The sequence below is a fragment of the Cucurbita pepo genome, chromosome LG09 (assembly GCF_002806865.2).
Source record: "Cucurbita pepo subsp. pepo cultivar mu-cu-16 chromosome LG09, ASM280686v2, whole genome shotgun sequence".
Lineage (NCBI taxonomy): Eukaryota > Viridiplantae > Streptophyta > Magnoliopsida > Cucurbitales > Cucurbitaceae > Cucurbita > Cucurbita pepo.
The window spans coordinates 3,667,987-3,695,888 of record NC_036646.1 but is presented as its reverse complement, the minus strand read 5'-3'; the positions used below and the strand labels follow the sequence as shown (position 1 = coordinate 3,695,888).

The window sequence follows — 27,902 nt, the reverse complement described above, 5'->3', positions numbered from 1 at the left end:
AAAATCGTGAAGTGTTTGAATTCTCATCCTCATATGTTCAAACAATGAAATGTTTTCAAATTTTTATTTGGTTGTCTTTAAATACAGTAGATCAAAAAATGACGGAAAAAGAAAATATGAGAGTCGATACAAGTCCAAGATTTCTTGATATTATTCTTATAGTGCCAAATAGAATGATATCGAAAAATGGCCGTCAACTCCGAAAAAAAATTGAAAAATTACCTACATCAAAATTTAATATTTTAAAGTGTTTATTAGCGTTAGATAGATTTAAATGTTTAGCTTTCTATAGATAATATATATCTTAACTAGTGAAATTAGATTTAAAAATTATAATCAGATCTAATTAAATTGTGTCGGGTCCTATCTAACTCAACTCTAGAACTTCGTACACTCTGTGATTCATACGGAGAAGCCTCCCAAAAAGATAGAGATTGAGACAAAACAATAGAGGATGAAAATCAAATGATTTTCGTCTCAATGCATTGAACCTGACATCCGATGAGATCAAATGTCTTGAAAAAAGTGAGATAGGAAGAGAAATCATTATGAACTTTGTACATTCGGCTCTTTCTTCCAAAAGCTTGTTTAAATTTGATGTTACTGGTGTGGATGAAAATAAATTTTCGATGACTCATATGTCATCTTTTAAGTTGGACTTTAAATTTTAAAAAGTATTATAAAACTAATTGGAAAGTCCGCTTAAAGCTAGCTAAACTAGCTCACAGTAATTTTCGTTGTGTTGGTGCAGTGTAAAATTATTCGATGCAATACTATAATTATATAGGTCAAGTTTTAAGAATGGTATTACAATAAAAAACACTCACTATTTGTCTAGACGAAAACCATAAAACAGCATAACTAGAGGATTCAGCTTGCAACTTACGTTTCATGGACGATATGGAATTGGTACAAGTTTGAGGGGCAACTTTTTGTAGATGGTGAGACTCAAACCCGAAGTCTCTTCCATGTCCAAGTCCTCCTCCTTCATCCCCTCCGGTAACTTCCAATTAAAATGGTACAAAAGATTCGCCAAAGCGAGCTCCACGGTCTTCACCCCCAAATTCATCCCTGGGCAAATCCTTCGACCAGCCCCGAACGGCAAGAACTCAAAGTGTTGTCCTTTGTAATCAATTGAGCTCTCTTCAAATCTCTCTGGAAGGAACTCTTCTGGGTCTTTCCAGTATGTGGGGTCTCGTCCGATTGCCCAAACATTCACTTGAACCATTGTTTTCGGGTAAAAATCGTAGCCTTCTATTTTGAAATGGGAAATGATTTCTCTTGGAATAAGAAGAGGTGCTGGTGGGTGTAGTCTTAGTGTCTCTTTCATTATCATTTTTAGATATGGAAGCTCTTCTATGTCTTTCTCTGTTACCTTTCCTCTGTTTCCCACATAGTTTCTGATTTCTTCTTGAGCTTTCTTCATCAATTTTGGGTTCTTTGCGAGTTCTGCCATCGCCCAAACTAGTGTAATTGAACCCGTGTCTAATCCTGCTAAAAATATGTTCTGTTCATGTACAATATATTGATATATTAGCTATGAGATTCAAAGTTTTGAAACTAAACTAATAATTTAGCGTAAAAACCATTAAAGCTTAGGGATAGAAGTTGCTTACCAAAAGAATGGCTTTGATGCCTTCTTGGGTGTTGACAACCGTGCAAGATTCAAGTTGCTTTTTATTAATAGCTAAAAGCACATCAATGATATCATCTTGCTCTGGTTTAGACCTTTGAGGACGAAGATGTTCATCAATCACATTTTGAAACAAGGTATTGATCTCGTTAAAAACCCTTTCAAGTCTAGCATATCGTCCACTGAACCAATCAATGATCTTCCCTACAAAAGGAATAGGAAAAAGCTCAGAAGCACTATAGCTTCCTATCAAGGCCTCAGCTTCACTCACAAGCTCATGAAATTCATCCCCCCTAAACCGCATCCCAAAAGCAATTCTAAAAATAACACCAGCCGTGAGAGCAATGGACTTCTCAGTAAGATCAACAACAGCTCCACAAGAAGCAGATTGGGAAATCGATTCAATCAACAAACCAACTTCTTGCTCTCTAATGGGTTTGTAAGATAACACCCTCTTCATACTGAAAATCTCAAGTATACAAATTTTTCGTATCTCTCGCCAATAATCACCATAAGGCGAAAACACAATATCAAGAGAATTGTAAGTGAATTTTTTAACTGCTTGAGTTTGTGGTCTACTACAGCTTTGAAGATCGTGGGTTTTCATGAGAGCACGAGCTGTCTCGACAGAGGATATGATGGTGGTTTCTACACTACCGAGGCTTAGGCTGATAATTGGACCGTAACGCTGAGAGAGGCGCCATAGGGATCTATGTGGGAGCTTGCCAAGTTGGTGCAAGTTTCCTATGATTGGAAGCTTTGGAGGGCTTGGGGGAAAATTACCCTTCTTTCTATTTGCAGCTACTTTCTCTTTGAGGATGATGAAAAGTAAAGAGAAGAAGAGGATGAGGGGAAGCCATGGAGGGAAATGAAGGAAAGACATTGGAGTTTAGAAAGAGCTCAAGAACCAGAGGAAAAACTTTGGATTCTTTCATTCTCGTACATTATTTGAGCTAACGATACCAAAAAGAAATGGCGGGCCACTCCATGAAAGCAACACGTTGTCATCTTGTCCCCACAAAAGACAAAAACAGAAAACTACGTGCATCAAAATTTAACTTTCTTTTAATTTCTTTATTTTAAAGTATTTATTAGCATGAACATATTTAAATATTTAACTTTATGGTAGATAATCTATATCTTTACCAGTTAAACGATTAGAAACTACGATCAGATTTGATTGAATTCTACAAACTCAGTCAATTAGGTCGGTTCCTATCAGATCCAACCCTAGAACTTCGATCATTTAGTGGTCTCCATGGAGAAGTCTCTCGAAAAGTTGGAGATATCACCCTCTATCGTAAGGCGAAAACCCAATATCAAGAAAATTATAAGTGAATTTTTTGATAGCTTGAGTTTGTGGTTGCAAACGTAGGATATAACGATGGTTTCCATACTGTTAAGGCTAAGGCTAATGATTGGATTGTAAGCTGAGAGAGGTGTCATTGGTATCTGTGTGGGAGCGGGAAACTCAACTTTAATGATTTTTGTCTCGATGCATCGTATGGAAGAAAATGATTCTAGGACTAAAAAGGAAAGAAAATACCAATTTTTTTTTTTTTATTTATGTAAACTAAAAAATTATAAGTTTATGAGCCGTTTGTGTAACGACCCAAACAAAAAAAGAAACAAAACACAAACAAAAAATTGCAGATTTTGAGAAGGGAAAATAAGAGAAAGAAACAAAGGTAATCTGTAAGTTAGATCTCCTTTTCTTTTATCTTTTGCCAGAGATAGAAAAGTTATGTTAGATCTCCTTTTCAATTATTTAGATTTTTGGATATCTAATCGAAAATCAAAATTGATTGAAAATGGGTTTGTGAATTGCATCTAGATTGAATCATAGGAAAGAGAAAAAAATCATAAATGATGGATGCATAGACATTTTTACTGAGGAAAATTAAAATGGATTGAAAATGACTTCTAGTCATTTGTGAGGGAGGAGAAAACAGAATAGATTGAAAATAGCTTCTGTTAATAATAGTGTTTAGGAAAGAGAAGAAAACATAATAGATTGAAAAAGGAAAGAGAAGAAAACAGAATTGATTGAATATTATTTTATAATGGCATAGTCATTCGTATGAAAAAAAAGGAGAGAGAGGAGAAACAAAAGTGGTACAAGAGAGAGAAGGAAAATGGGAGATGTGAGAAATCATTATTATTTGTACCAAGAGAATATAATATTATAACAAACTATAGTTGGATTGAATGATTGAAGCACCATGAAATAATATCGATATATTTTCAATTTAAGTTTTACTACCCAACCAAAATTTAGAAACAATGAAAACGTGGAATTCGATTTTTACTGAGACCGTTTTAGAGCTGTATTTCACATTGTTAGTTGGATTATTAATTAAAATGTGAAATGCTAACGAAAGGTGACGAACGGTTCGAAATGAAGCGAACTCTAACAACCTTTGGAGCAGCTCTCGAGGAACGGGAGCTTACGTTAATTAAATTAGGGAATACTTCGGCTAAGGCCAACCAGGTAAGTGACCTTACTATAGGATAGGCTAAAAATTGTATGAGTTACGATGATGTATGAACTATGTCGTACGATGCGGTATGTGAGTTATGATGATGTATGAGTTATGATGATGTGTGAGTTACGATACTTGATGATGTGCTCAGTATATATATATATATTTTGATGAATGTCGTACTTGATATGTTTGATGTACTTTGTGGCAATATGATGAGTATGATGATTGCGTGACGTTTACCTTAATATGATGATGTTTTCCATATTGAGCATGCTATATGATGATGAGTGCCATATTGCATCATGTCGTTAGATCGACATAGGACACAACCCTAAGAGCGTGAAAATGATATTAATATAAATATCCACGAGTATGTGTTACCTAGAGTAACAAAGAGATGAGACTAGAGGGTTGTGTCAGAAGAGACATTATGATGGATTTAGAGGGACCTCATGCATATTGTATGTTCATAAGCATAGGGCTACTTCCCCTAGAGATGATGAGTGCGGACGCGCACCGTATGATGAGCGCGTATGCGCACAGGTGCGAAAGCACACAGATGAGGGTGTTCATGAGGTGCATGACACTATGGGGTTCCGCTGACCTCCGGACGTCGCTACAGATTAGCTTGACCAGAGGGTCCAGGGGGTGTGCGAGCACCCTGGGGATTCACACTCGCACATGTGAGTCATGTGTAGGGAAGTACTACACATCCAATTTGTCCGAGACTAGAGGCCACCCCTAAGATGATTAGAGATAGGTCCCTAAATCATGATTGCATGTGTTTGCATTTGCATGGCCCCCTATAGTGGGGCCACTTACTCAGTATTCTTTGAAATACTCAGGCCGTGTGCCACATCATTTTTCAGGTAAAGGCAAGGCGCACTTGTACGGAGGACGGCAGCATCGCGAGCAAAGACTGTGGCACGTGCATAGGGTAGACTCATATTTAAATTTCTAGTCTTAAGTTAGAATAGGTTGTTTTGCATTTCATTGTTTTAAATTATTTTGTATGTGTTTTTGTTTTCTCTAAATTTCAGTATTTCATATTTAAACACGTAAAATCATGGCTGTGTTTTCCAAAGAAAAAGTTGTTTTAAACGTCTTTTTTGAAGTTTACGTTATCAATTATGTTCATGTAAGAGTTATATTTTCGCATTATAGATGAGCATGAGACGTTAGTAGCGACTCTGAGTATGTGAAAATTTAGGGTCATTATAGTTTGGTTGAAGGTTTTGTTTATGATACCCAAGAAAAAGACTATCTGGAAATAAAATATTTGTGTTTGGTGTTACTAGACAAATGTTATTAAAATTTTATATAAATAAAATATTTTCATTTTAGATAATTAATAGTTGATAAAGTAAACTTCACAAAATACATAACTCGTTTATTTATTTATTTATTTGTCAAAAAAAAAAAAAAAAAAAAAAAAAAANATATATATATATATATAATTGTTATTGATTTATTATAATTAAATAATTAATTATAATGGTTTCAATTAATTTTATTCGGAATAAAATAAATTAAAATATGAAAGGTAATCAAAATGTTATATAAATAAATAATATTTTTTTAGTTCTAATTTAATTTTTGTTAATTAATTTATTTTAATTTAATTAAATTATTAAAATAATTTTAACTAATTCAATTTTGATTAAATTTTCATTTATTAATAAATATATTATAAATAAATTAAAAAAAATTAAGTTTATTGTGCAATCAATATTAATCATTATTCATGACTAACCAAAAAAATTTAAAATGTATATTAAAAAATTAANAAATCAAAAGAAAAAATTAAAAAAAAAAAAAAAAAAAAAAAAACGATTTCAATGATTATTTACGATGTGGGTTTAGATGTCCATCCCAGAGTCAAGATCTCCAGCAATGGCCTGGAACTGTCGTAAGTCACGCTATCTTTCGGTTTGAAATGGTGAAGATTGAGAGCAGGTTATCTGGATGGCCCAATTGACTGGAAATTTCGGCTTTGATCTTGACCTAATTGTTGTGGGAGCTGCATCTTGCTTGACATTGATGGCCTTGTTGCTCGAATGTCATGCCATGTCGTGCGAGAAATTCCAGGGTTGGTCGGACTCGGCGCACTGCAATTGCGTAAGACAATTGTCGATTGAACACCGAATGCGGACGCCTCTAAGGTTCGTAAAATCTCGTTCAATTTCTCTACTGTGAGTTAGGATTTCGGTGAATCATGATAGGATTTCGTTTCGATTTGGAAGTTTTCAGAGTTTACCATCTTGAAAACTCGATGCATTCGTCGGTTTATGATTCAATGGTAACCTTTCTTTATCTTGCTTGTTATATTACTTATTAGAATTTTTCTCAAGTGATGCTCTGTTTCTATTCTTGTTCTTTGTATGAGATAATTCTTCGAATATTTAGTGTCTTCTAGATGAGAGATTGTCTAATTTCTGTAGACATGTAGATTTCCAAATTACTCTTGACTTGAAATTGGACAGGAACCTTCAGTTTCATGTGGCTTTTTGGTTTCTTGCGTATAAGAACTTAATACTAATGATAGGCTGCAGAAAGAATGCCACTGTTTACCATCTTTCCGTCCATTGCCACTTGCGAGTTGCTAATAAGTGATGATCTACTCTTTATGGGAAGTTTGGCCTCTCATTCTTCTGTACAAATTATGTTTCTATGTTTCTCCTTGGGGTTCTCTGCCTGGGAGATTCATGGTTAAGCTAGAATCATTTGGAGTAATACAACTTAAGTTCTTATTTGGCTTCTATGGATGGAGAAAAGTAACTGTATTCTCAAAGACAATTATAGTTTATGGGGTTCACTGCATTTTTTAGAGACTGTTCTATGGGACCTCTATGACTTTGTCTCTTTTTTTTTATTAATCATAATGGGTGATTTCTTTTGCGGTCCTGTTAGGTAGTTTAGGCCTGCAGATGTTTCACCTCCTTGGCTTCACCCCCATATATCCTCCCTTCTTATCCAATGAATATGTTATCGGTTCCAATCCAAAAAGAAGAGTGATTCGTGTGGCTTTCTCGGTCGCTGCTGGTATTTGACTGTAACAGGTTTTTAGAGATCCTCTTTGGAATCATAGACCAATTTCCTTTTTTACGTAAATGTCTGTTTCGTTCATTCTTATAGGCAATTTTCCTGAAAAATAGTTAGAAAGATTTGCAGGTATTAGCTTGCCCAAACTTTTCCTTGTATTCATGCCAGGACATTTTTATACCAGCCCTTTAAATGGCCATAGCTTAAAGTTTTGAAGGTTTAGAGAGTTGTCGAAAAACGTCTCTAGAAAGAACTTCAAGTCTTTGGGAAAACATCTTCTAAATTTGTGACTTAAATTTGGATCGTCCTTGATCAGGTTTAACCTTTCTCAAACCACCCCTCCTGGCTATTCCTAGTCAGTGTCAAGTAGGGATTGAGGAGTCCATAGTTGATACCCCTCTTTCGTCTTCCTTGCATGACCATTAGACTTTGTTGCTGTTATTCCCAAACATTTTGAAATTTGAAATAATCCTCCATTTTCATATCTGCAACTATCCAAATTTGGGATTACATGATTAATTATCAAAATTTTAAAAAATATATGAATGATTATTTTCAGGACGTAAAAAATGATTTAGTAGACATCATTGATAATAATTGAGTATTATTTAAACTACTAGTAAAGATATGCATAGTTTATCATAAAGATTCAAATACTACAATAAAGGAGAGAAACAAGATGAATATATGAAACCTCCAATTTCTGTTGCTGAAAGTGCTTTTGTGAATTTTGTCCCAAAAAATTTTCTACTCATTTGACAATTTTATTCGTGGACATTTGTAGGTGCTCTATCTCTCTCTCTGTAGACCTCAAAAGTTGCAGCTTTGATCATCAACCAAATCGATAAAATTCAATACCAACAAAATCAAAATGCTTGACCTTGATCGGATGATGCATAGCCTTTCCATCTGGGTGGTTTCTCTGCTCTTACTGTTGTCTTTCTTACTGCTTAAAACAAAGACACACAACAAGAAACTTCCTCCAGGCCCTCCAAAGCTTCCTCTGTTGGGTCACTTACACCTTATTGGCTCCCTCCCCCATCGCTCCCTGTGGAAACTTTCAAGAACATATGGCCCCATCATGCTCCTCAAACTTGGCTCTATTCCAACCATCGTAATCTCCTCTGCTGCAGCTGCCAGAGAGGTGTTACAAGTACATGATCTTGCTTGTTGCAGCCGACCTCGCCTAGCCGCTAGTGCAAGATTTTCATACAACTTTTTAGACATAGGTTTATCTCCATATAGTGATCATTGGAGGGAAGTTCGAAAGATTTGTGTTCTTGAGCTCTTTAGTGCTCGGCGGGTGCAATCGTTTAAGTCGATCAGAGAAGAAGAGGTCGCTCTACTTTTAAAGTCAATCTCTCAATCTTCATCTCTTGAAATTCCCGTTGATTTGAGTGAGGCATCATATACTTTCACTGCAAATATAACAACACGAATAGCTTTTGGGAAGAGCTTTAGAGGGAGTGGACTAGATAATGGAAATTTTCACCAAGTTATCCGTAGAGCAATCGCAGCATTGGGAAGCTTCTCAATGACCGACTTCTTTCCTAAAGTGGGTTGGGTCATTGATCGACTCAGTGGGGTTAGTGGGAGGCTGGAGAAGAGCTTTGCTGAGTTGGATGCTTTTCTCCAACAAGTAGTTGACGATCACATCAACTTCAAAGCAACTTCTCAGAATGAAGAAAATATTGTTGATGTTTTGTTGCAAATGGAGAGAGATTGCTCTAAACCTAATGCCCTACAACTCACTAGAGATTGCATCAAGGCACTTATCATGGTAAGCTCTAACCATTTCTCTTTTACCTTTTTTAAGTTCAAGTAAGTTCACCACGTCTTGTTTTAGTTTTCCAACTTATTTGTGAGATCTCACATCGATTGGGGAGGAGAGCGAAACACCCTTTATAAGAGTGTGGAAACCTCTCCCTAACAGACGCGTTTTAAAAACCATGAGGGAAATCCCGAAAGCGAAAGCCCGAAGAGGACAATATTTGCTAGCGGTGGGCTTGGGCCGTTACAAATGGTTTCAAAGCCGGACACCAGGCGAGTGCTAGGAGGACGCTGGACCCTGAAAAGGGGTGAATTGTGAGACCCCACATCGGTTGGGGAGGAAAACAAAACACCATTTATAAGGGTGTGGAAACCTCTCCCTAGCAAATGCGTTTTAAAAACTTTGAGGGAAAGTCTAAAGAGGACAATATCTGTTAGTGGTGGATTTGGGCGGTTACATTATTAAACCAAGCTCTTCTTTGTTTCTTTGGGGTACTTCTGCTTTAATTAGGATATATTTATAGCCGGAGTAAACCCAGGGGCAGGCACCATTATTTGGGCAATGACAGAGCTAGTTAGGAATCCACGGGTAATGAAGAAGCTACAAGATGAGATCAGAACCAGCATAAAGGAAAATCAAGTGAAGGAGAATGACCTCGAAAAACTTCAATATCTAAAAATGGTGATGAAAGAGGTTCTAAGGTTGCATGCACCTGCCCCACTTCTCCTTCCACGAGAAACCTTGTCCCATTTCAAGCTCAATGGTTACGACATTGATCCCAAGGCTCATCTTTATGTCAATGTATGGGCTATCGGACGAGACCTAGATTACTGGACGAACCCAGAAGAATTCTTGCCCGAGAGATTTATAGGAAGCACTATTGACTACAAAGGGCAAAATTTTGAGTATTTACCATTTGGAGCGGGTAGGAGAATCTGTCCTGGGATGAACATGGGAATTGTTACGATGGAACTGGCATTGGCTAACCTATTGCTACTTTTTGATTGGAAATTGCCAAATGGGACGAAGGATGTAGACATGGAAGAGGATGCTGGGCTAACAGTTTCAAAGAAATCACCTCTTAAACTATTACCAGTTGGCTACTAAGTTTAGCTCGACTTGTGAATAAATTTTGCTGCCAAATAGCCTGTAATTATTCTATAGAACTTGAGTCTGATGAACTACAACTTGGTAGAATTTTGATAGTTGTATTTGTTTAGTTTTTATGATTACGTTACATGTTAATTGAAATAACATGTGATCTTTGGAATACCAAATTCATGACATCTTGGGATAGGTTAGAATATAGTTCAAGTGTAACAGCTCAAGCCTGCCGCTAGTATTTATTGTCTGTTTTAGCTCGTTACGTGTCGTCGTCAGCTTTACAGTTTTAAAATGCGTCTACCAATATGAGATCTCACAATCTATCCCCTTGAGAGCCCAGTGTCCTTGCTGGCACACTGCTCAATGTCTAGCACTGATACCATTTGTAACTGCTCAAGTCTATCTAGTAAATAGTGTCCGATTTGGTCAGTTATGTATCATCACTGCTCAAGTCTACCTAGTAAATAGTGTCCGCTTTGGTCAGTTATGTATCATCGTCAGTTTCAAGGTTTTAAAATGTGTCTACTGATGTGGGATCTCAAAATTCACCCCCTTGAGGGTCCAGTGTCCTCGCTGGCACACCGTTCAGTGTCTGGTTCTGATACCATTTGTAGCAATCCAAGCCCACCGTTAGTAGATATTGTCCGATTTGGCCTATTACGCATCGCTGTTAGCTTCACGGTTTTAAAATGTGTCTATTGACGTAGGATCTCACAATTCACTCCCTTAAGGGTCCAGCGTCCTCGCTGGCATACCACTCTGGTGTCTGACTCTAATATCATTTGTAATAGCTCAAGTCCACCATTAGTAGATAATTGTCTCTTTTGACCTGTTACGTATCATCATGAGCTTCACAATTTTAAAATGCATCTACCGATGTGAGATTTCATGTCAAGTTACAGATTTTGTTGAATAATGTTGAATAATTGGCACAAAACAAATACTTGGATGAAAGAAACTTTCATTAAGAAAATACTTTGTAAGACTCTTTTCACTCTCTCAATACTAACTTTACTAACTTTTTAAAACATTTTTCTAATTTTACTTACTATTTAGAGGCATACGATCCTTAGAGCCTTAACCAAAACACTATTCCCCGCTCTTATTAGAGCTAAAATGTTAGATATTTCTAGATCTTTCTTTTGAGATATTTATTTGTATCGATGTTCTTGGTGTTCCTTCTTTTCATGAAAGGAATTGTCAAAAAATCTCAGATTGCCAAGTCTTTGTTACATTTCATCCCCAGGAAACCAAATACAAACAGGATTTAGCCAGAATTCAGCTATGTTAATGTCATTTGTTCCCCCAAGAAGCCAGAAAACTTATGCAAATCCTTCATATCCAGATGATTCAAGAAGAAAAAAAGAACAAAAAACCAAAAAAACAAACTCCATGAGACAATCAGACCCAAATCATAACACTTCTTTAGATGAATTCTCAATGTTTTGTCTTACATTTAATTCTGAGAAGAACCCCACCAGGAGGGCCACCAATAATCAAAGTGCAATAACTGTGTAGCCAATAAGAGTATCTCAGCAGAGAACCAAAGTTGGACCTTGCCCTGAAAATCCCTCTTAATTCAAGCTTTATCCCATTATTTTCAATTTGCTTCTGCAGCCTTAAACTCTGTAAAATGGGTAGCCTTACCTGACTGGACATCATATGAACATTCACCAAATGGGATCCTTGTTTGGATGCTGAGAAAGGAGCTATGAATCTGGTAGCAATCAGTGTGTTCCCATAGTAAAGATCCAAGATCATTGAACTGAAATCCACACTAACTTTCTTGTTTGGATTTGTGAAGTTTGCTAGTAGATTCATATCAGCGTTTAGCAGGTACCCCATGTCGAGATATGCTGCGTTTAGATTGGCAGCGGCTACATCAAACCGTGGGCTTTTGGGACGAAAAATGAGGTAAACAATGAGGATTACTAAGCCTCCAACAATTACAAGCACCCAAAAGATTGCACAAAAGACTGCACCAAACCACATTAGTGGATTGGTTTGGCGGGGCAATGGCATAAGAAGAATGTTCTGCTGATTTCGTCTGTTGTGATCATCTCCATCATCTCTTCGACGGTGATGGGGATGGGACTCTTGTGAATCAGATGGGTCTTGAATTTGCACTCTAGGACGTGATTGATGCACATTTTGCTCCGGTAACTTTGTGGCCGCCTCTGGATATGGAATTTGATGGTGCCGTTTCAATCGTGGCGCTTTCTCAGGTGGGTCTTGTGTTTGAGATTGTGATCCTTGGCCGGATTGTGGCGGCGGTGGATATATGTTTTGACGATTTTTCTTTGAACGTGGTGTCTTGCCACTAGCAGGTTGGGCAGAGGACGCTGAGGACGGCGGCGGAAATGGAGTGGTTGGGTCGGAATATGGGTCGGGATGGGGCTGTGGTGTAAGAGAAGGGTCTTGAGGCGGTGGCTGAGGACGGCGGTCAGGCTGCAATGGGCGGTGGAAATGAGGGTTAGTTTCAGGGTGGTGCATGATGGGAAGAAGAGGAGGAGGAGGAGGAGGAGGGGAAGAGGAGGGAATGGAGATGATGAGTGAGGGATTGATGTTAAGCCCATAAGAAGCTTTGATTTTGGTTGGAGAATGACTTGAATTCAACTTCAAGAATGATTTGTGGAAAGGGAAAGTATCAAACACAAGCAGAGAATCTGAGGCAAAGTTGTGATTTTTAGGGGCATATGTCTTTACGCTTACTGGGTTTAGTTGCACTCCAAGTACAGAACATTGTCATGGGTTTTATAATCATTGGTTCCAGGATTGTATACTTTTTCTATCTTGCATGTTTTACAAAGAAGATGAAGATAATTTAACGATTTTTATTATGTGTACGTTGAGTTGTGTTAGATTTAACAAGGGTGTTTGTCGATAATGGACCTTTAAATTCAATCTAATTGTTCTAGTTATAAATTTTTCAATTCAAACAACTCGTCGTGAGATCTCATGTTGGTTGGAGAGAGGTACGAAGTATTCTTGTGGAAACCTCTCCTAATAGACACATTTTAAAACTGTGAGGTTCGGTGATACGTAATGAGTCAAAGCGGACAATATTTGATAGTAGTAGGTTACAATTGATATCAAAGTCAGACACCAAGCGGTGTGCCAGCGAAGACTCGAGCTCCCAAGGGGTGGATTATGAGATCCCATGGGTTGAAAAGGAAAACAAAATATTGGGTTGGATTATGAGATCCCTCGGGTTGAAAAGGAAAACAAAATATTCCTTACAATGTGCTTCAACCATACAAAATATTCCTTAAATTAAAACTCTCAATTTAAACAAATATTTTAATAATATATCTTTCAAATAATTAAAATTCATTTTTAAGAATTATTAGAGAATAAATAATAAAAATAAAATAAATATGTATAAATAATTGTATACTAACCAAAAACATATTTATTTAAATTAACAATAAATTTGAATTAGTTTAATTCACAAATTTTTTCGAACTTCCTAAAACATATATTTTCGGTCAATTAATCAAAAGATTAAATAAATAAAGAAAATAAAAAATATTAGACATATTACATGCGATGTTTTTTGATATAAAAAAAAAAAAAATTAGTCCGACAAAAAAAATGAAATTTCATCATTTAAAATAATCGCCAATGGACCTGGAAGAGTCTATTTATTTATTTTTATTTTTATTTTTTTATTTTGCAAATTGAAGCGAGGGCAAGGTATCTCTATATTGAATCCAACTTTCTCAATTGGACTTCTATCTTATACACGATATCTAGACAGTTTATGAACAAATCTAGCATATATATAAACACGCATCGACTTTTCGTGCAAAATTTTGGCTAACTAAAATTACACAAACTCACATTGCCTTGAACGTGTTCACAACTGCACCGCCATTGTTCTTATGCCATCAATGTGATGAGAAATACAATCCTCGATCCCGGTAGTTTTCGATGCTAAGCAGGGCTTCCTAGTCCTAGTTTAGAAGGAAAATAAATAAATAAGAGAATATATTACAAGCTAGACCTTTTGTTTTTGTGAGAAAAAAAAACATAGCAGTGAGAATAACCCGAGGGAAAATGGTACAACGGCATCATGTTCACATCAGACAGATGCAGACATGACCATGCAAATTGAATGCTCCTTCCATTATGTAACTGAATAATGTAATCCATAATATGAGAGAGATCACAGACATACATTTCATATCGACGAAGTGATAATGTTTTGTTCAACAAGCTTCAATCTAAGAAGTATAAGGTTTTGTTCAACAAGCTTCATTTCTCCCTTTTTAGAGCTCCATATATGGTTTGTAAGAATATTGAGAAGCTTATATGTAGTTTCCTTTGGGAAGAGGTGGAAGGAGGAAAAGGGTCGCACTTGGTTAGGTGGGAGGTCATTGAGAAGTCGGTTTACTTCGAGAGGTTAGAAATAGAAAGTTTAAGGACTCGTAACAAAGCTTTGTTAGCCAAATGGCTTTTGCATTTCACTCTTGAACCCGATCTATCTGGCACAGGATTATTGCAAGCAATTTGGTCCTTGAATGGTTGTCGAGTGGGGTTAAAGGCAGTTACTGGAATCTATGGAGGGCTATCTTGTTTGAGCTCCCATCTTTCTCTCACTTGGTTCATTGTGTGGTGGGGAGAAGGAAACATATTTGTGGTAAGATCAGTCTGTGGGGGATAGACCGCTTTGCTTTGTGTTCCCTCATCTCTATCGTTTGTCTTCCATCCAAAATCGTGAGGTTTCTGAGTTTTTGGTTTAGTAGGGGAGCTCAGTTTCCATTTCGTTCGAGTTTTGTCACTCTTAGACCAATAGGGAGCAACAGAAGTTGTCTCTCTCTCTCTCTCTCTCTCTGTCTTTCTTGGAGAGGTCGTTTTAAGCTTGGGAAAAAGGATGTTCTAAGTGTAGAGTCCTCCCAACTCAATGGAGGGTTTTTCTTGCAAATCCATTTTTTGTAGCTTGTTGAATCCTTATGTGAGAAGGTTTTTTCTTCTCTATGGAGAGTTAGGATTCCGAGGAAAGTGAAGATCTTTATATGGCAAGTTTTACATGGCCGAGCTAATACTATCGATCGACTCACGAGAAAAAATGTCATGGTTAGTTGACCCGTTTTGTTGTATTCTCGGAAGGCAGAGGAAGACCTAGATCAATTTTTTTTCTTTTTTTCTTTCTTTTGGAGATGTGATTCTGCAAGATGCATTTGAAATATTTCTTTCAGACATTTGATTTTTCGTTAGCTCGGCACAGGAACACTGGTGATATGATCAGGGAGTTCCTCCTCCATCAGCCCTTTCTTGAAAAGGACCAATTCTTATGGTTTGCTAGAGTGTGTGCTATTTTGTGGGATTTTTAGGGTGAATGGAATAACAAAGCTTCAATCTAATGAATAACAACGACAATACCTGACTTTTGCAATGAGCACGAGTCCGAAGATAGGGTCGTATAAGAAATTTGGACACTGTATCAGAAGGGAAATTTCTCCAAGACAGGTGCAATGCCTGGAAAGCTAAGCACCTCCATGTCTGTTGTACAATTATAACCAAATCCCTCTTGAAAACTCCAATGGATTAGATGGATGTATATGTATGCAAACACGGAATGGAGCACGAGAAGTCAAAGAGCTGGTCCAAGCCTCCAAGAAAGAAAGATTGAATCTTTTATTATTACATACAAACTTCAGACTCCATGTTGACTATGCTTTCATGAACGTGAAATAAAAACCTTCATAGCGGAAAAATGCCCCACTGATATAACACTTACAAGATTAGAGTGCATATGAAAGAAAATAAAGTGGCTAACCTCGCAATTGCCAAAGGATCTTCCAGGGATCCCACGGATGAACAGTCGTATCAAAATGTGATTTATATCTTTAAGAGGCTTATTTGTTTCCTGCACAAATAATTACTTAACCGAGTCAAATCTCGCATCATTGTTCTACTCAAAAGTTCGTTTCAGTACCATTCAAAGATAAGGGAGAAAACATTCAGTTTCTGACAAGTTCACTTAGTATCCCTCTTCATTCCAAATACCACCAATGAAGTAAATGTAAACTGGGGAAAAGGGTAATGATGCTCTTAGCTGATTACGATTACATACAAGGAGATGTTAAGAAGAACACAAAAAAAGGTTAAGATTAAGGAAAAAAAAAATGGCGACTCTAACATAGGATAAAGGAGTTCTAGAAAAGCTCGTAACTTCAGCAAATTCTTAAGCCATTAAGCTCCTTGAATAAAGGACAGAAATTAAGGGGACACCCTCGACGTATCAATTTCTCTATCAATACCAACATCATACGGGTGAAGTCAATTATGCTGCCCCATGCCAACGTCTCAACAAACCACTAGGCATATGAAATTTGTATGGATGAAAGAGCGTTCAGGCAAAAGAAAGACAGCCATGGCTCCATATACTTGATAACGGTTACGAATTAGATCACACAAGAATTTGATAACCGTCATCAAGTTTTTATCATGTCAATACACATAGAATCAGGCAACATAGTATTTAAGAATTGGGAGCTACTTTTAAGACATGGCAACTAAGACAAGGAAAATACGAAGGAAGGATAGAGTACAACCTAGTTCCATGGTTAACCAGCATCCCTCGACTGAATGGCCTTGATAAGAGCCTCGGATAGAAATCTGTCAAGCGTATAGCCCTTCTCCATCATCTGATCCCAGACCTGACAAGCCAAAGGAAGATTCTTTTCTCGTAAAAGTCCTCCAATTATCAGTTTGAAAGTTACCTCGTCAGGACAGCATCCTCTCATTTGCATTTCTTCATACAGTAACATGGCCTCATGAACTTTAAAGGCCTTGCAAAGCCCATTTATAAGAGCATTATATGAGACCACATCAGGGGAGATTCCTATCTCTATCATGTCATGAAAGACGCCTTGAGCCATCTCAATCTTCCCCGTCTTACAAAGGTAATCTATGACCGTTGTATAAAATATGTGATCAGGTAACAGAATTGTCTCGGTCATCTTATGAAGAAGTCTCTTTGCTATATGGGAGCTTCCTTCTCTAAGAAAAGCTTTTATAAGAGTTGCAAATGTTCCCACATCTGGAGCAACACCTTTCTGGCCCATTTCCTCAAATAGCTTGTATGCCTTTCTAGTTGCCAATGCTTTGCATAGTGTACTTATCAAAGTGTTGTACGAAACAGTGTCACACAACCCTTTCTCCCACATTTTATTCATCAATCTATATGCTTTATCCAGCCGATTAGCCTTGCAAAGACCCTTAAGAAGTTGATTATAACTGTACACATCAGGCTCCATTCCTATCCTCTCCATCTTCTTCATCGACTCCCCTGCATCCTCCAACATAAGCCCATCGCAAAAAAAATTCAGCAAAATATTGTAGGTAACCAAATCTGGCTCACAACCATTCTTACTCATAAATGACTTGATGGCCAGTGCCTTAGAGATCCGGCCAGCTTTACAAAACCCACTCATCAGAGAATTATAAATCAAGTTGTTGAACTTCGTCTGACCCTTCATTTTACCAACCATAAGCTCATATGCTAAATCAACTTTCCCACCATCGCAGAGCCCAACAACAAGAGCCGTACAGGCTTTCATGTCTGGACTAATCCCCTTCTGAACCATAAAATGCCAAAACTCCACAGCTTGGCCATATTGCTTGGCTTTGCACAATCTATCAACTATTATGGTGTATGTTACAACATCAGGTTCCCTTCCTTTCGAAACCATTTCGTTAAAAAACTCTAAAGCCAATTCTAAAAAGTTTTCACGGAATAAGAGATTCAAATATATATTAAAAGCCCAAATGTCAGGAATATAGCCAAGCCTATTCATATCTTCTAACAGCCTAGCTATGAGACCGAAATTCTTAACTTCACACAAAGCAGAAATGAACCTGGAGTAAGTAAATGGCGTAAGAGAAAAACCTTGAGGTATCATTCTCGAGTAATAACTTTCGGCCAAATCGAAACGCGAGCGGCTAATCAGAACACCAATAAAGCGATTGTAGTCTCTGCTCGTTACAGGACAAGTCGATTGAGTCATTTCATCGAATATCCTGATAGCTTCATCAATTAAACCAACCTTGACACACTTGGTGATACTAGCTCGAAAGACGAGGCGGTTTACGCTGTGATACATATCAATGCATGTCGGTCGGAATGCTAAAGCAAGACAATGCTGAAGCATTCACAAGAATCCATTGGAGCCGAATTTGCAGATGCTCGAAACTGTTTGACCGTTCAGTGAAAGAGAGATGAACGCTCAGTTGAACGATGGCGAAGGAACCTGGCGATGGCGGAGTAGCAGCTTTGGGAAGTGCTTGAGCGATTGACATTCACAAAAGAATGGGCCTTTATTCGGAGGCCCAATGCGTTTTGGTGGATTATAATGGGCTCAGCTTTTCAGGCCCAATACGTTTAAACAATGGGCTTCAATTTGGGGGCCCAATTCATCTTTGTAGATTGTCGTCGATCAATGGGCTCCGAATTTTTCGGACGTCATTTTGATATATTCTATTTATTAATATTTGTTACGGAAGTAATTTTAAAATTTTAAATTTTTAAAATTATTTTTTAATTAAGTATTTATTTAATACATTTAATTAATTTTAATGATTTAAAAAATCATGTTTAAAAGTATAGAATAAAACATTAAAGTAATTATACCGAAGTCAATTCGATCCTTGTTTCATCGTGGCACACCCTCACGAAATACCATCTGACTCGAGGGGACTAGAAAACGCCTTTTGTTTACCACCCTTCATCAGCCCTTGCCTTATACAAATTCTCGAGCCTCCTTTGTGTTGCATTCTTCATAGAAGTTACTGGATTTGTGAGATTCAACATCGGTTAGAGAGAAGAACGAAGTATTCCTTATAAGGGTGTGGAATTATCTCCCTAACAAACGTGTTTTAAAACGGTGAGGCTGACGGCGTTACATAACGGGCTAAAGCAGACAATATCTACTAGCGATGATCTTGGGCTGTTACAAATGATATCAGAGCCAAACACGAGGGCGGTATGCTAGCAAGGACGTTGGACGTCCAAGAGGGGTGGATGGTAAGATCTCACATCGGTTGGGGAAGAGAACGAAACATTCCTTATATGGGTGTGGAATTCTCTCCCTAGCAAACGTGTTTTAAAACGGTGAGGTTGACGGTATTACGTAATAGGCCAAAATGGATAATATCTACTAGCAGTGGTATTGGGCTATTACAAATGATATCAGAGTCCAACACATGGGCTGTGTGCAAGTGAGGACATTGGACATCACAGGGAGATGGATTGTAAGATCCCACATCGATTGGAGAGAAGAACGAAACATTCCCTACCTTTCTCTAGCAGACACGTTTTAAAATCGTGAGCCTGAATGCATTACGTAATAGGCCCACTATAGAGCTGGACGAGGAGGTGATAACTAGTTATCAGGTCAGACATATGCGTAACCAAAGCACTATTGTGTAAATAAGTGGGCCTCCTTTTGTCCCTTTGCACTTCAACAATGGCTACTATAGCATTCAAGCTCCCACCACATTCCCTGTGTTTGATCTGTCTGGGCCGGATTCTCCCCGTACATGGCCCAACACCATTTGGGCCCAATGTCTCCCACAAACGGCCCATTTAGGGCCCAACTATTTTAATATTCAAATAGATTTTACAAACACCGTCAAAGTTGATCAAAGTACAAAAATACCCCTACCACACAACCATCAACAAAGGACAGTTAGGTAATTTCCATTCATCTCTAGGATTACATTGTCAAAGCATCTATTATTATAATGGTTTTCCAAAAATGGAAAAATGATGAAATTAGATTAATAAATTCCAATTATTTGTTTGGTCAAACAAAATTTTCTTTAAATATTTAATATTTGTCATCTTTTACACGTCATCATCTCATATTTTCCATTCAATTAAAAAAAAAACGGTAATAAATTATTATATAAAAATTTAATTTTTTTTTTTTTTATCGTAGTACATATCAATTACAGCTGAATTATTAAAAAAAAATAATATATTTCTATTAACATTTAATTATCCACGACGTTGTAAAAAATAATTATAATTAAAAATAAAAAAAAAATAAAAATTAACTGCTCCTAATATTATATTATTAACCAAACTTTCTATGAGACCCATTATTCAAAATCATCATATTATTTAATTTAATTTAATTTAATCTTTTTTTTTTATCTATTTCCTAAAAAATATCTGTGACAGTAATTAGATTACGAAATCCATAGAAATTTTCTATATGATATAATAAAATAATTCCATTCTTAGATATCATTGAATTTCAAATTTTGACAAAAATAAAATATTGGGTACTTTTTGAAGATGACGTGTCAAATGCTATTAATTATTTTTTATTTTTGTTATTTTAAAATAATACTATAAATGTAATACACAATTTATCATAAATATATTTCTTCGTGCAAAAATAGTAGACTTTATACAAACGTCTTGTTACATTAATATTCACGAAAATTAGGTATTTATATAAGGAATTTTTTTAAAAAAAATTAAATGAAAAAAAATTATAGAAAAATAAGAAAAAATAGAGATATTAAATTACCAACCACGTTGTTTTCTGTCAAAGCAACTGTCAAGTAGAGGTTGGTAAACAAGCTTGACCACCAACTAGAATCTGCCACGTGTAGGGGTCAAAAAGGGAAACCTGAAGAGGCGGGTAAACATAGCGTAGCTCCATCCCATATTGAATTTGTTGATTAATAGTTCCATTATTATTTATTTGTTCTCTTTCGTTTTTCTTTTTATATAAATAAATAAAAGCAATAATAAATGGTATCACAAGACTTGACATGCATGCATTGTCTGACCATCCAACACCGACGTGGCGGTTTGACTCTCTCTCTCTCTCTTCTCTCTTTCTCTCTCTACAAAGCCAAAGCAATTTCTCTTGCCATTGGCTTGGTCCAATTTGTGCTTCTAAGACGTCAATTTCTGGTTTTGTTTGCTCTCGAAGTGTCAAAGCTCTGCAACTTTTCTATTCGAAGCCCCCCAAGGCTTTTAGATTCTTCAAGTAAGTCATCCAATTTCCTTCATGGTTTTTTTTCCTGTTCCATTCGAAAATTGTCTGTTTGATTTTTCAATTATTGTCCAGGAATTTGATGAACTGGGTCGAATCTTGATTTTGCTTCTCTCCATTTGACTATCTGGGCAGCGAATTCAACAGTTCTAGAGACAGAAAGTGGGCGATTGTTCTTGTTCTGTACCTAATTTCTCTAGGAATAAGCCTCAAATGGATACGAGTTAAGTGGGTATTATAGAGTTTTTGAGATGGATGAAAAGAGGGTGGCTGGTTGTACTCGTAACGCATTTTTCCGGTCGGTTTCGTGGTCGGAACGGTCACCGTCGAAGCCCCGTGATAATCGGAGCTTAGTGTCGAATAGTAATAAAGCTCGGTTATGTTTGCCGCCGCTGCAGCCGCTTTCGATCAGTCGCCGGAGTGTTGAGGAGTGGCCACCGGCGGGTTGTGATGATCTTGGTGTTTGGCCAAACCCAGAAACTCCGAGAGAGGTTGTTGATGATAAGCCTGTGAGGGAATTTGAGTTTAAGAAGGATAAACTTGCGTTTTTTGATAAGAAATGCTCGAAAATTCTTGATCATGTGTATTTAGGTAGTGATTCTGTGGCTAAGAATCGAGAGGTTTTGAGGCAGAATGGGATCACTCATGTGTTGAATTGTGTTGGGTTTGTGTGTCCTGAGTATTTCAAGGGTGAATTTGTTTACAAAACTCTTTGGCTGCAAGATACTCCTTCAGAGGATATCACTAGCATTCTCTATGATGTTTTTGATTACTTTGAAGATGTTTGTGAGCTCGGTGGTCGGGTTTTCGTGCATTGTTTTCAAGGAGTGTCTCGGTCGACTTCTCTTGTAATAGCATACCTTATGTGGAAGGAAGGTCGGAGCTTTCAGGACGCTTTTCAATCGGTAAAGGCCGCTCGAGGGGTGGCTAATCCGAACTTGGGGTTTGCTTGTCAATTATTGCAGTGCCAGAAGCGGGTTCATGCCCTGCCTGCTAGCCCGGATTCGACTTTGAGGATGTATAGGATGGCTCCTCATTCATCTTATGATCCACTTCATCTTGTACCTAAGATGTTGAACACTCCGACTGTCCAAGGGCTTGATTCTCGTGGGGCATTTGTCGTGCACGTTCCTCCGGCTATCTATGTCTGGGAAGGGGAGAAGTGTGACTCTGTGATGTTGAACTCGGCTAAGGCAGCAGCGTCGCAGATCATTCGATACGAAAAGGCAAGAGGCCCTATCCTTAGCATCAAAGAAGGTGATGAACCATTGGGATTTTGGAAAGCTTTGATGGATGGCCAAAATTTGGCTGATAATTCCAAAGGGCAAGTTCGGAAGGTTGAGGAGTATAATCCAGATTTCGAAATTTTTCACAGGGCGATTTCGGATGGGGTTGTTCCACCTTTCGATATATCTAATACCGATTCGGAAAATTACCTTCCCGTTAGAGAAAATGGGTGGGACACGACCAAAAGGAAGATCGAAAACGAAACTACAGAAGATATTGTGACATCCTTTTCAGAATTGGATTGTGATACTAAAGGAGCATTTGATGATATGGACATGATGACTGCAAATATTGATGAAGATCCAAATGCACCTGTTTCTTCAATTGACCTTGCATCTCCACCACTTTCACCCACAGCCTATTTGTGTGACTCACCTGAATCTTTTGACTGTTTTCCAGCTCGTAACTTGGATCAGGAAATAGAAGATTCTAAGGTGAGCTCGATCCCAGACGATCCTTTATCGTTACCGATTCATCCTCTGGGATCACCCGATTCATTTTCGAGTTTTCAAGGAGGGACAAGTCCAAAGTTCGGCACCAAATCCCCTTCACTCTCTCCTTCTACATCTGATAACTCGAGTTCATTTACCTTTTCACCATCATCGTCTAATTGGTCCGACTTATCGTATATGTCTTCTCGGCAACCATCACCGTCCGACATGGATTCAGTACATCCAGCTGTTAAAAACTCTTCCATCATAGATAATTTTTGTTTACACCACAAAGAAACTCATCCTATCTTTGTAGAGTCCTTTCCCTCTTACCCCTTGTTAAGGGCAGGAAACACGAATTTGACATCAAGAGGAGCCTCCCCTTCAATTGCAGAGCGTCGAGGGAGTCATCCTCCACCTGGGATGTTGCTGCCCTCCATTGAAGAAGCCTGCAAGGTTCAGAGGAAAATAGTTCGGTCATCATCGTTTTCTTTGCTCAACTTAGACAACGATGCATTGGAGATAGCTGGGTGCAGCCAATCCAAGAATAAAAGCAGTAGTAAAGATATAAATTTGGACATTGATAGATTTGGGGCTTGCACTGAATTAGAATACAAGTTTGCAGAAGCAGAAACTCCAATTTTTTACCAGTGGCCTTCAATGAATACAGTGGAGATCAATCAATTCGGGAATCTCAATTCTAGATCAGTGTATATATTGTTTGCACCAGATACAAATTTGGATTCAAACGGCTACAACAACTTATTTATCTGGCTGGGGAGTGAAGTTTTGCATAAAGACGATGACGGTCAACTAATGAGTGACGACAATGAAGATGGACATCTTCACTGGGAGATGATCGGACGTATATTCATTAACAATAAGGGAATTCCTAGAGATACGAAAATACAGGTACGTAAACAATTATTCAGAAGTTCTCTTCTCATAGAGAAAATAGTTTGCTCAACATGCTAGACTGAGTAGCTAATGGGAGACAATCTTTTATGTTATTTCTGAGAGGAAAATGTTTTCCTAGAAACAGAGGATCTCAAAAGTGTATATTTCATGCTTATAGTAAATTTCTAATGACACCTCCTTTCTCTGTTTTATTTGCTAGTAAAGCAAGTCCATCTACTTGCATAACTCACAATAGAAGGCAACTTGGAGGGTGACACCTAAAACCTCTACATGACTTGCTAAATATTGGGATTTCTATACTAGTAGCCATATCATTCAACATAAGCTTAGTAGATTAATCGTCATTTTAACTCTCAAATTCCATGTTTTGAACAGTTTTGCTTTTGATGTTATTTTGAAACTATGTACCTTAGCTCATTTTGTGGAGTATCCTATGTGTGCAGATAATAAGAGAAGGTGAGGAGCCCGAGAAGTTCCTTGCACATATAAGCAATTCATTACCTCAAAAAACAGAATGTGTTGATCTGTGGTCGGTGAAGACTTGATGGACTGTAGCGGAAGGCCTTCCAAAAGGTAAAACTGGCATCCACGGCAGAACTGATGTGAGCTGCTTGTGAGATGTATATATATACGTAGAGAATCCAATCCTCCAGAGATCATGTATAGACAAAAACGCCATCAATAGTCTTGAGTTTTACAGAGTAATCAGTGTTTTCACCTGCTCTTGAAGAAAGTAGAAGTTAGATTAAAAAATTCAATTAGACTTGCGATTAGTTCCCTTTGTTGTCGAGGGAAAATTTCAGATGCTATTTTTTTAAACACTGAATAAGATAAATTTCTAATTAGAATATTTAAATAGTTTCACGAGATATAAATGTTGAAGCTACCGAAATTCCCATGCATTTATAATTTGAGAGAGATGCTTTCCATTGTGACAAAACTATAGATAACATCCTTGGAAGCTCCATCATCAACAGCTTATATAGATTTGGCAGTGCAGGACGTCTAGTTGGTCTGGCATGCAATCCTATTGTCACCTAATTCCAACCAAAAAATGCCTTTAACCAAAGTTCACTAACGAGTCTGAGCTTGACGGTAGAAGGCAGCACTATCACAGTAAATTAGCACCAACAGATTCCAAACTATACAAGAGCGTATCTTCTGACTTCTGAGCAGCAAAAATACAGGGACAATGTTTGGACCCAGAAGATTTTTCTTAGATTTCATTACGAGCTCTTAATAGAGCCACTATTGGACCAAGGGCGCTGCCTCTGAGTGCCCTACAGGACCTTGACCTTTTTCCTGAACTTTCTTCTTGATTCCTACCATCTGGCCTCCTTCCTGAACTTTCTTCTCGATTCCAACCATCATTCTTAGTAAGTTCAGCTTTCTTTGCACTCAGAGCCTCGCTGATTTCATCCCACGCAGTTACTTTTCCATTACCTGAAGACCAATTATAAAATAAGCCCATTAAACGTAACCAGCTCCCAGTAAACTAATCCTACTATGGCTACAAACTATAATGGATACCTTGTTTAGTGTCGTTGGCATTTCCGATGCTATGGGCGAATATGGAACTTTCTGCACTTTGTTTAGCAGAAGTGTTTTCCTGGTTAACCATAGTTTTTGAAGAATCCAAGCTTCCTTGCCTGATAAGCCGAAGATCAACAAGAGAGGCAAAATCTATCTGTTGAAGACCTCTATTTGTCAGTTCGTTGTAATCAAGGATAAGCAACAGATTAGGCATGTATGTGTATCAATTAGTAGTTCCTATAGATAACAATAATATTGCTTACAAAGAAAACAGGTGAACATAAACTATAGTCCGGTAGTTGATATATATATATACATAAAATAACTTCACTATGTGACAAATCGGAGAGAAAAAATGATTTGGGTGATGGCAAACCAAAGACTGTGCTTGGCACTAATACCTTTAAAGAGCCATTTTCACCATATGGGGTTGAATCTAAGTGTAATGCAGAATCCTCGTCCATCTCCTTTTTAACAGGTAATGGGTATTCTGGAACTGGATTTAGCATAATTCGATTGGATTCAGTGTCGTACCATGATACTTTACCAGCCTGAAACAAGAAAAAGAAATAGAATAACATACAGGCTGTGGAGATAGGGAATCTGACAGGAAATTTCAGTGAAGACGAATTTTACTCGGAAGGAGGAAATCTCAGGTGTCCAGGTTGATGATAACTCAATCAAACGATATGCAACTACATCACCTTTCTGCAATAAATAAAACACAAATTATATATAGAATAAAATTTAATAATTAATACTATAACTACATAGGTAACACCTGTTGCTGCCTCTATAAAATTCTATATAAACTTCGTGACTTGTGAAATTGGCCCTAAAGAAAAAGTTAAAGACTTGGGAAATGATAAACATTTAATTTGATGGAAACTGTTAACATGACTTGATCCTTCCACTTTGCAAGCCATTCATGCCCAACTAAAAACGTAATAAAGCAAGCAGATTAATCAAACTGAGGAAGCCAAACCTGAGGCAAGCCACTGCACGGTTCAAGTTCATCAAAATTTATGAGACCGACTACAGGTGCTGAAATTGTATGTTGCTCAGCTTCAGTAGTAGGCAACCGAAGAGGTTCGTCTGTATGATTGTTAGAATTGTTCCTATTCAAAGATGAAGTTTTCTCTTTGCCCCATTTCTGACCCTTCTTCTTGTTGGTTATGCCATTCCAGTGTAATGTCTCCTAAAGCATAACAAAACAATAATAATTGGCTAATGTGAACATCAAGAGGCGGCATAAGACAATGGAACAGTATGGATACCAAAGGCAAGTGGTTTGGTTGTTTTTCAGTCTGATCCGCAGCCACTGTAATGATATAAGAGAAACCGGGGAATTCATAATTGTGAGATCCATATTGTAAAAATATAAAATCAAACAAATATAACGGGCAAGACACTTCCTGTAACGGTCCAAGCCCACCGCTACCAAATTTTGTCCGCTTTGGGCTTTCCCTTTCGGACTTCCCCACAAGGTTTTTAAAACGCGTCTGCTAGGGAGAGGTTTCCACACCCTTATAAAGAATGCTCTGTTCCCCTCTTCAGTCGATGTGGGGGATCTCACAATCCACCCCCCTTCGGAGCCCAGCGCCCTCGATGGCACTCGTTCCTTTCTCCAATCAATGTGGGATCTCACAATCCACCCCCCTTCGGGGCCCAGCGTTGTCATTGGCACACTGCTTGGTCTTCGCTCTCCTTCAAGGCTCAGCGTCCACGCTGGCACATCGCTCGGTGTCTGGCTCTGATACCATTTGTAACGGTCCAAGCCCACCACTAGCAGATATTGTCCTCTTTGGGCTTTCCCCTTCAGGCCTTCCCCTCAAGGTTTTTAAAACGTGTTTGCTAGGGAGAGACTTTCTGACCAAACGATGTGGGATCTCACACATTCACACTTTCTCACACTGTGTCTAAAATAGAAAGAAATCATCAGACCTTTTCCAACTGGCTCAAAGCGAATGTGTCCGGGCTTAACTACCACAGGAACAGTGTCATCATCCATATCAGCATCATCATTCTGACTAGGTCCTTGATCAACACTTGTTTCCAATAACAGCTGCTGTTGCTGCAAAAATAAAGGAATCAGGTGACCACACCTCAATACAATTATGGGCATATTTGCCAATGCAAATTCTAACTTTACACGAGCATATTTGTCAGTTCAGGACATACACACTGAAATATATGTATAATGAGACCTAGTAGAACTTTGGCTTTTCGCATTCAAAATGATAAAATAAAGAATTGACACATGGTAGAAATTTGAAGTAAAGATGGAATTTTACCCCCATGACAAAATACAATAAACAATGAAAAACTACCATTTACAGCGTCAATATACCTCATTTTGAGCTCTTTCCCTCAACCAATGTCTTTTTGCCTTTTTACGACGAGTACTTCTACTAGGACCCTGACAAGAAAAGAAGAGAACACAAGAAACTCTCTCTCATGTACTGACTTTTAAGTTGTTGGTTTTATCTATAAATGATAAGACGATTGAATCTTTAATACTAAGTTTCTGAAAGAAGAATTCAAAATCCTTGGATGGATCTAGTTACAAAATATTTCATCTTTCTGTTGCCAAATTCCAACAAGAGGAAATAACAAAGTCAAAATTCCCTTTTCAATCTTTTCATTCGTCCTAGAGTCGTACCTTGATAGCAAAAA

At 37.7% G+C, this 27,902-nt stretch overlaps 6 protein-coding genes across 9 annotated transcripts in view; 2 read left to right on the top strand and 4 right to left on the bottom strand.

Moving 5' to 3' along the window:
• Positions 1–746: 746 nt before the first annotated feature.
• On the bottom strand, positions 747–2,657 carry LOC111801619 (cytochrome P450 71B19-like). The gene is made up of 2 exons (XM_023685671.1): positions 1,617–2,657; positions 747–1,507 (listed from the first exon to the last, which is right to left on the bottom strand). Exons 1-2 carry the CDS (start codon positions 2,514–2,516, stop codon positions 890–892), a joined length of 1,518 nt encoding a protein of 505 aa, XP_023541439.1. The 5' UTR covers positions 2,517–2,657; the 3' UTR covers positions 747–889.
• Positions 2,658–5,950: 3,293 nt separating this feature from the next.
• Positions 5,951–10,215, top strand: LOC111801620 (cytochrome P450 71B26-like). Its single transcript, XM_023685672.1, has 3 exons — positions 5,951–6,281; positions 7,946–8,941; positions 9,443–10,215. The coding sequence occupies exons 2-3, from the start codon at positions 8,033–8,035 to the stop codon at positions 10,037–10,039; spliced, it is 1,506 nt and encodes a 501-aa protein (XP_023541440.1). The 5' UTR covers positions 5,951–6,281; positions 7,946–8,032; the 3' UTR covers positions 10,040–10,215.
• A 1,036-nt stretch (positions 10,216–11,251) lies between these two features.
• LOC111801621 (NDR1/HIN1-like protein 13) lies at positions 11,252–12,919 on the bottom strand. Its single transcript, XM_023685673.1, has one exon. It carries the CDS (start codon positions 12,527–12,529, stop codon positions 11,474–11,476), a length of 1,056 nt encoding a protein of 351 aa, XP_023541441.1. The 5' UTR covers positions 12,530–12,919; the 3' UTR covers positions 11,252–11,473.
• Positions 12,920–13,720: 801 nt separating this feature from the next.
• LOC111801618 (pentatricopeptide repeat-containing protein At1g13040, mitochondrial) lies at positions 13,721–18,298 on the bottom strand. Of its 4 annotated transcripts, XM_023685669.1 has the most exons (5): positions 17,934–18,298; positions 16,597–17,687; positions 15,819–15,908; positions 15,422–15,651; positions 13,721–13,992 (listed from the first exon to the last, which is right to left on the bottom strand). In XM_023685669.1, exons 1-2 carry the CDS (start codon positions 18,193–18,195, stop codon positions 16,609–16,611), a joined length of 1,341 nt encoding a protein of 446 aa, XP_023541437.1. In that variant the 5' UTR covers positions 18,196–18,298; the 3' UTR covers positions 13,721–13,992; positions 15,422–15,651; positions 15,819–15,908; positions 16,597–16,608. The 4 variants fall into 4 exon arrangements, with proteins under 4 accessions (XP_023541437.1, XP_023541434.1, XP_023541435.1 ...); XM_023685666.1 differs by having other exon boundaries at positions 16,597–18,298; XM_023685667.1 differs by having other exon boundaries at positions 15,422–15,640; positions 16,597–18,298.
• Positions 18,299–20,808: 2,510 nt separating this feature from the next.
• LOC111801614 (protein-tyrosine-phosphatase MKP1-like) lies at positions 20,809–24,540 on the top strand. The gene is made up of 3 exons (XM_023685662.1): positions 20,809–21,051; positions 21,133–23,687; positions 24,137–24,540. Exons 2-3 carry the CDS (start codon positions 21,309–21,311, stop codon positions 24,236–24,238), a joined length of 2,481 nt encoding a protein of 826 aa, XP_023541430.1. The 5' UTR covers positions 20,809–21,051; positions 21,133–21,308; the 3' UTR covers positions 24,239–24,540.
• Positions 24,541–24,564: 24 nt separating this feature from the next.
• LOC111801615 (coilin-like) overlaps positions 24,565–27,902 on the bottom strand; it is a 34,490-nt gene continuing 31,152 nt past the window's right edge. The window contains exons 6-13 of the mRNA XM_023685663.1: positions 27,577–27,645; positions 27,171–27,300; positions 26,504–26,547; positions 26,212–26,424; positions 25,863–25,934; positions 25,628–25,777; positions 25,224–25,380; positions 24,565–25,136 (exon numbers count right to left, since the gene is read on the bottom strand). Of these exons, the coding sequence (XP_023541431.1) occupies positions 24,910–25,136; positions 25,224–25,380; positions 25,628–25,777; positions 25,863–25,934; positions 26,212–26,424; positions 26,504–26,547; positions 27,171–27,300; positions 27,577–27,645 (1,062 nt within the window). The 3' untranslated portion in view covers positions 24,565–24,909. The remainder of the gene's footprint in view (positions 25,137–25,223; positions 25,381–25,627; positions 25,778–25,862; positions 25,935–26,211; positions 26,425–26,503; positions 26,548–27,170; positions 27,301–27,576; positions 27,646–27,902) is intronic.

What these genes read in the sequence shown, in the direction of transcription:
- LOC111801618 (XM_023685666.1), bottom strand. Translation starts at nt 18,195, where the DNA reads ATGCTTCAGCATTGTCTTGCTTTAGCATTCCGACCGACATGCATTGAT.
- LOC111801621 (XM_023685673.1), bottom strand. Translation starts at nt 12,529, where the DNA reads ATGCACCACCCTGAAACTAACCCTCATTTCCACCGCCCATTGCAGCCT.
- LOC111801614 (XM_023685662.1), top strand. Translation starts at nt 21,309, where the DNA reads ATGGATGAAAAGAGGGTGGCTGGTTGTACTCGTAACGCATTTTTCCGG. An exon ending in CTAGAGATACGAAAATACAG is followed by an intron (nt 23,688 to 24,136) that starts GTACGTAAACAA and finishes CTATGTGTGCAG; the next exon opens with ATAATAAGAGAAGGTGAGGA.
- LOC111801620 (XM_023685672.1), top strand. Translation starts at nt 8,033, where the DNA reads ATGCTTGACCTTGATCGGATGATGCATAGCCTTTCCATCTGGGTGGTT. An exon ending in GCATCAAGGCACTTATCATG is followed by an intron (nt 8,942 to 9,442) that starts GTAAGCTCTAAC and finishes TGCTTTAATTAG; the next exon opens with GATATATTTATAGCCGGAGT.
- LOC111801619 (XM_023685671.1), bottom strand. Translation starts at nt 2,516, where the DNA reads ATGTCTTTCCTTCATTTCCCTCCATGGCTTCCCCTCATCCTCTTCTTC. An exon ending in GCATCAAAGCCATTCTTTTG is followed by an intron (nt 1,508 to 1,616) that starts GTAAGCAACTTC and finishes GTACATGAACAG; the next exon opens with AACATATTTTTAGCAGGATT.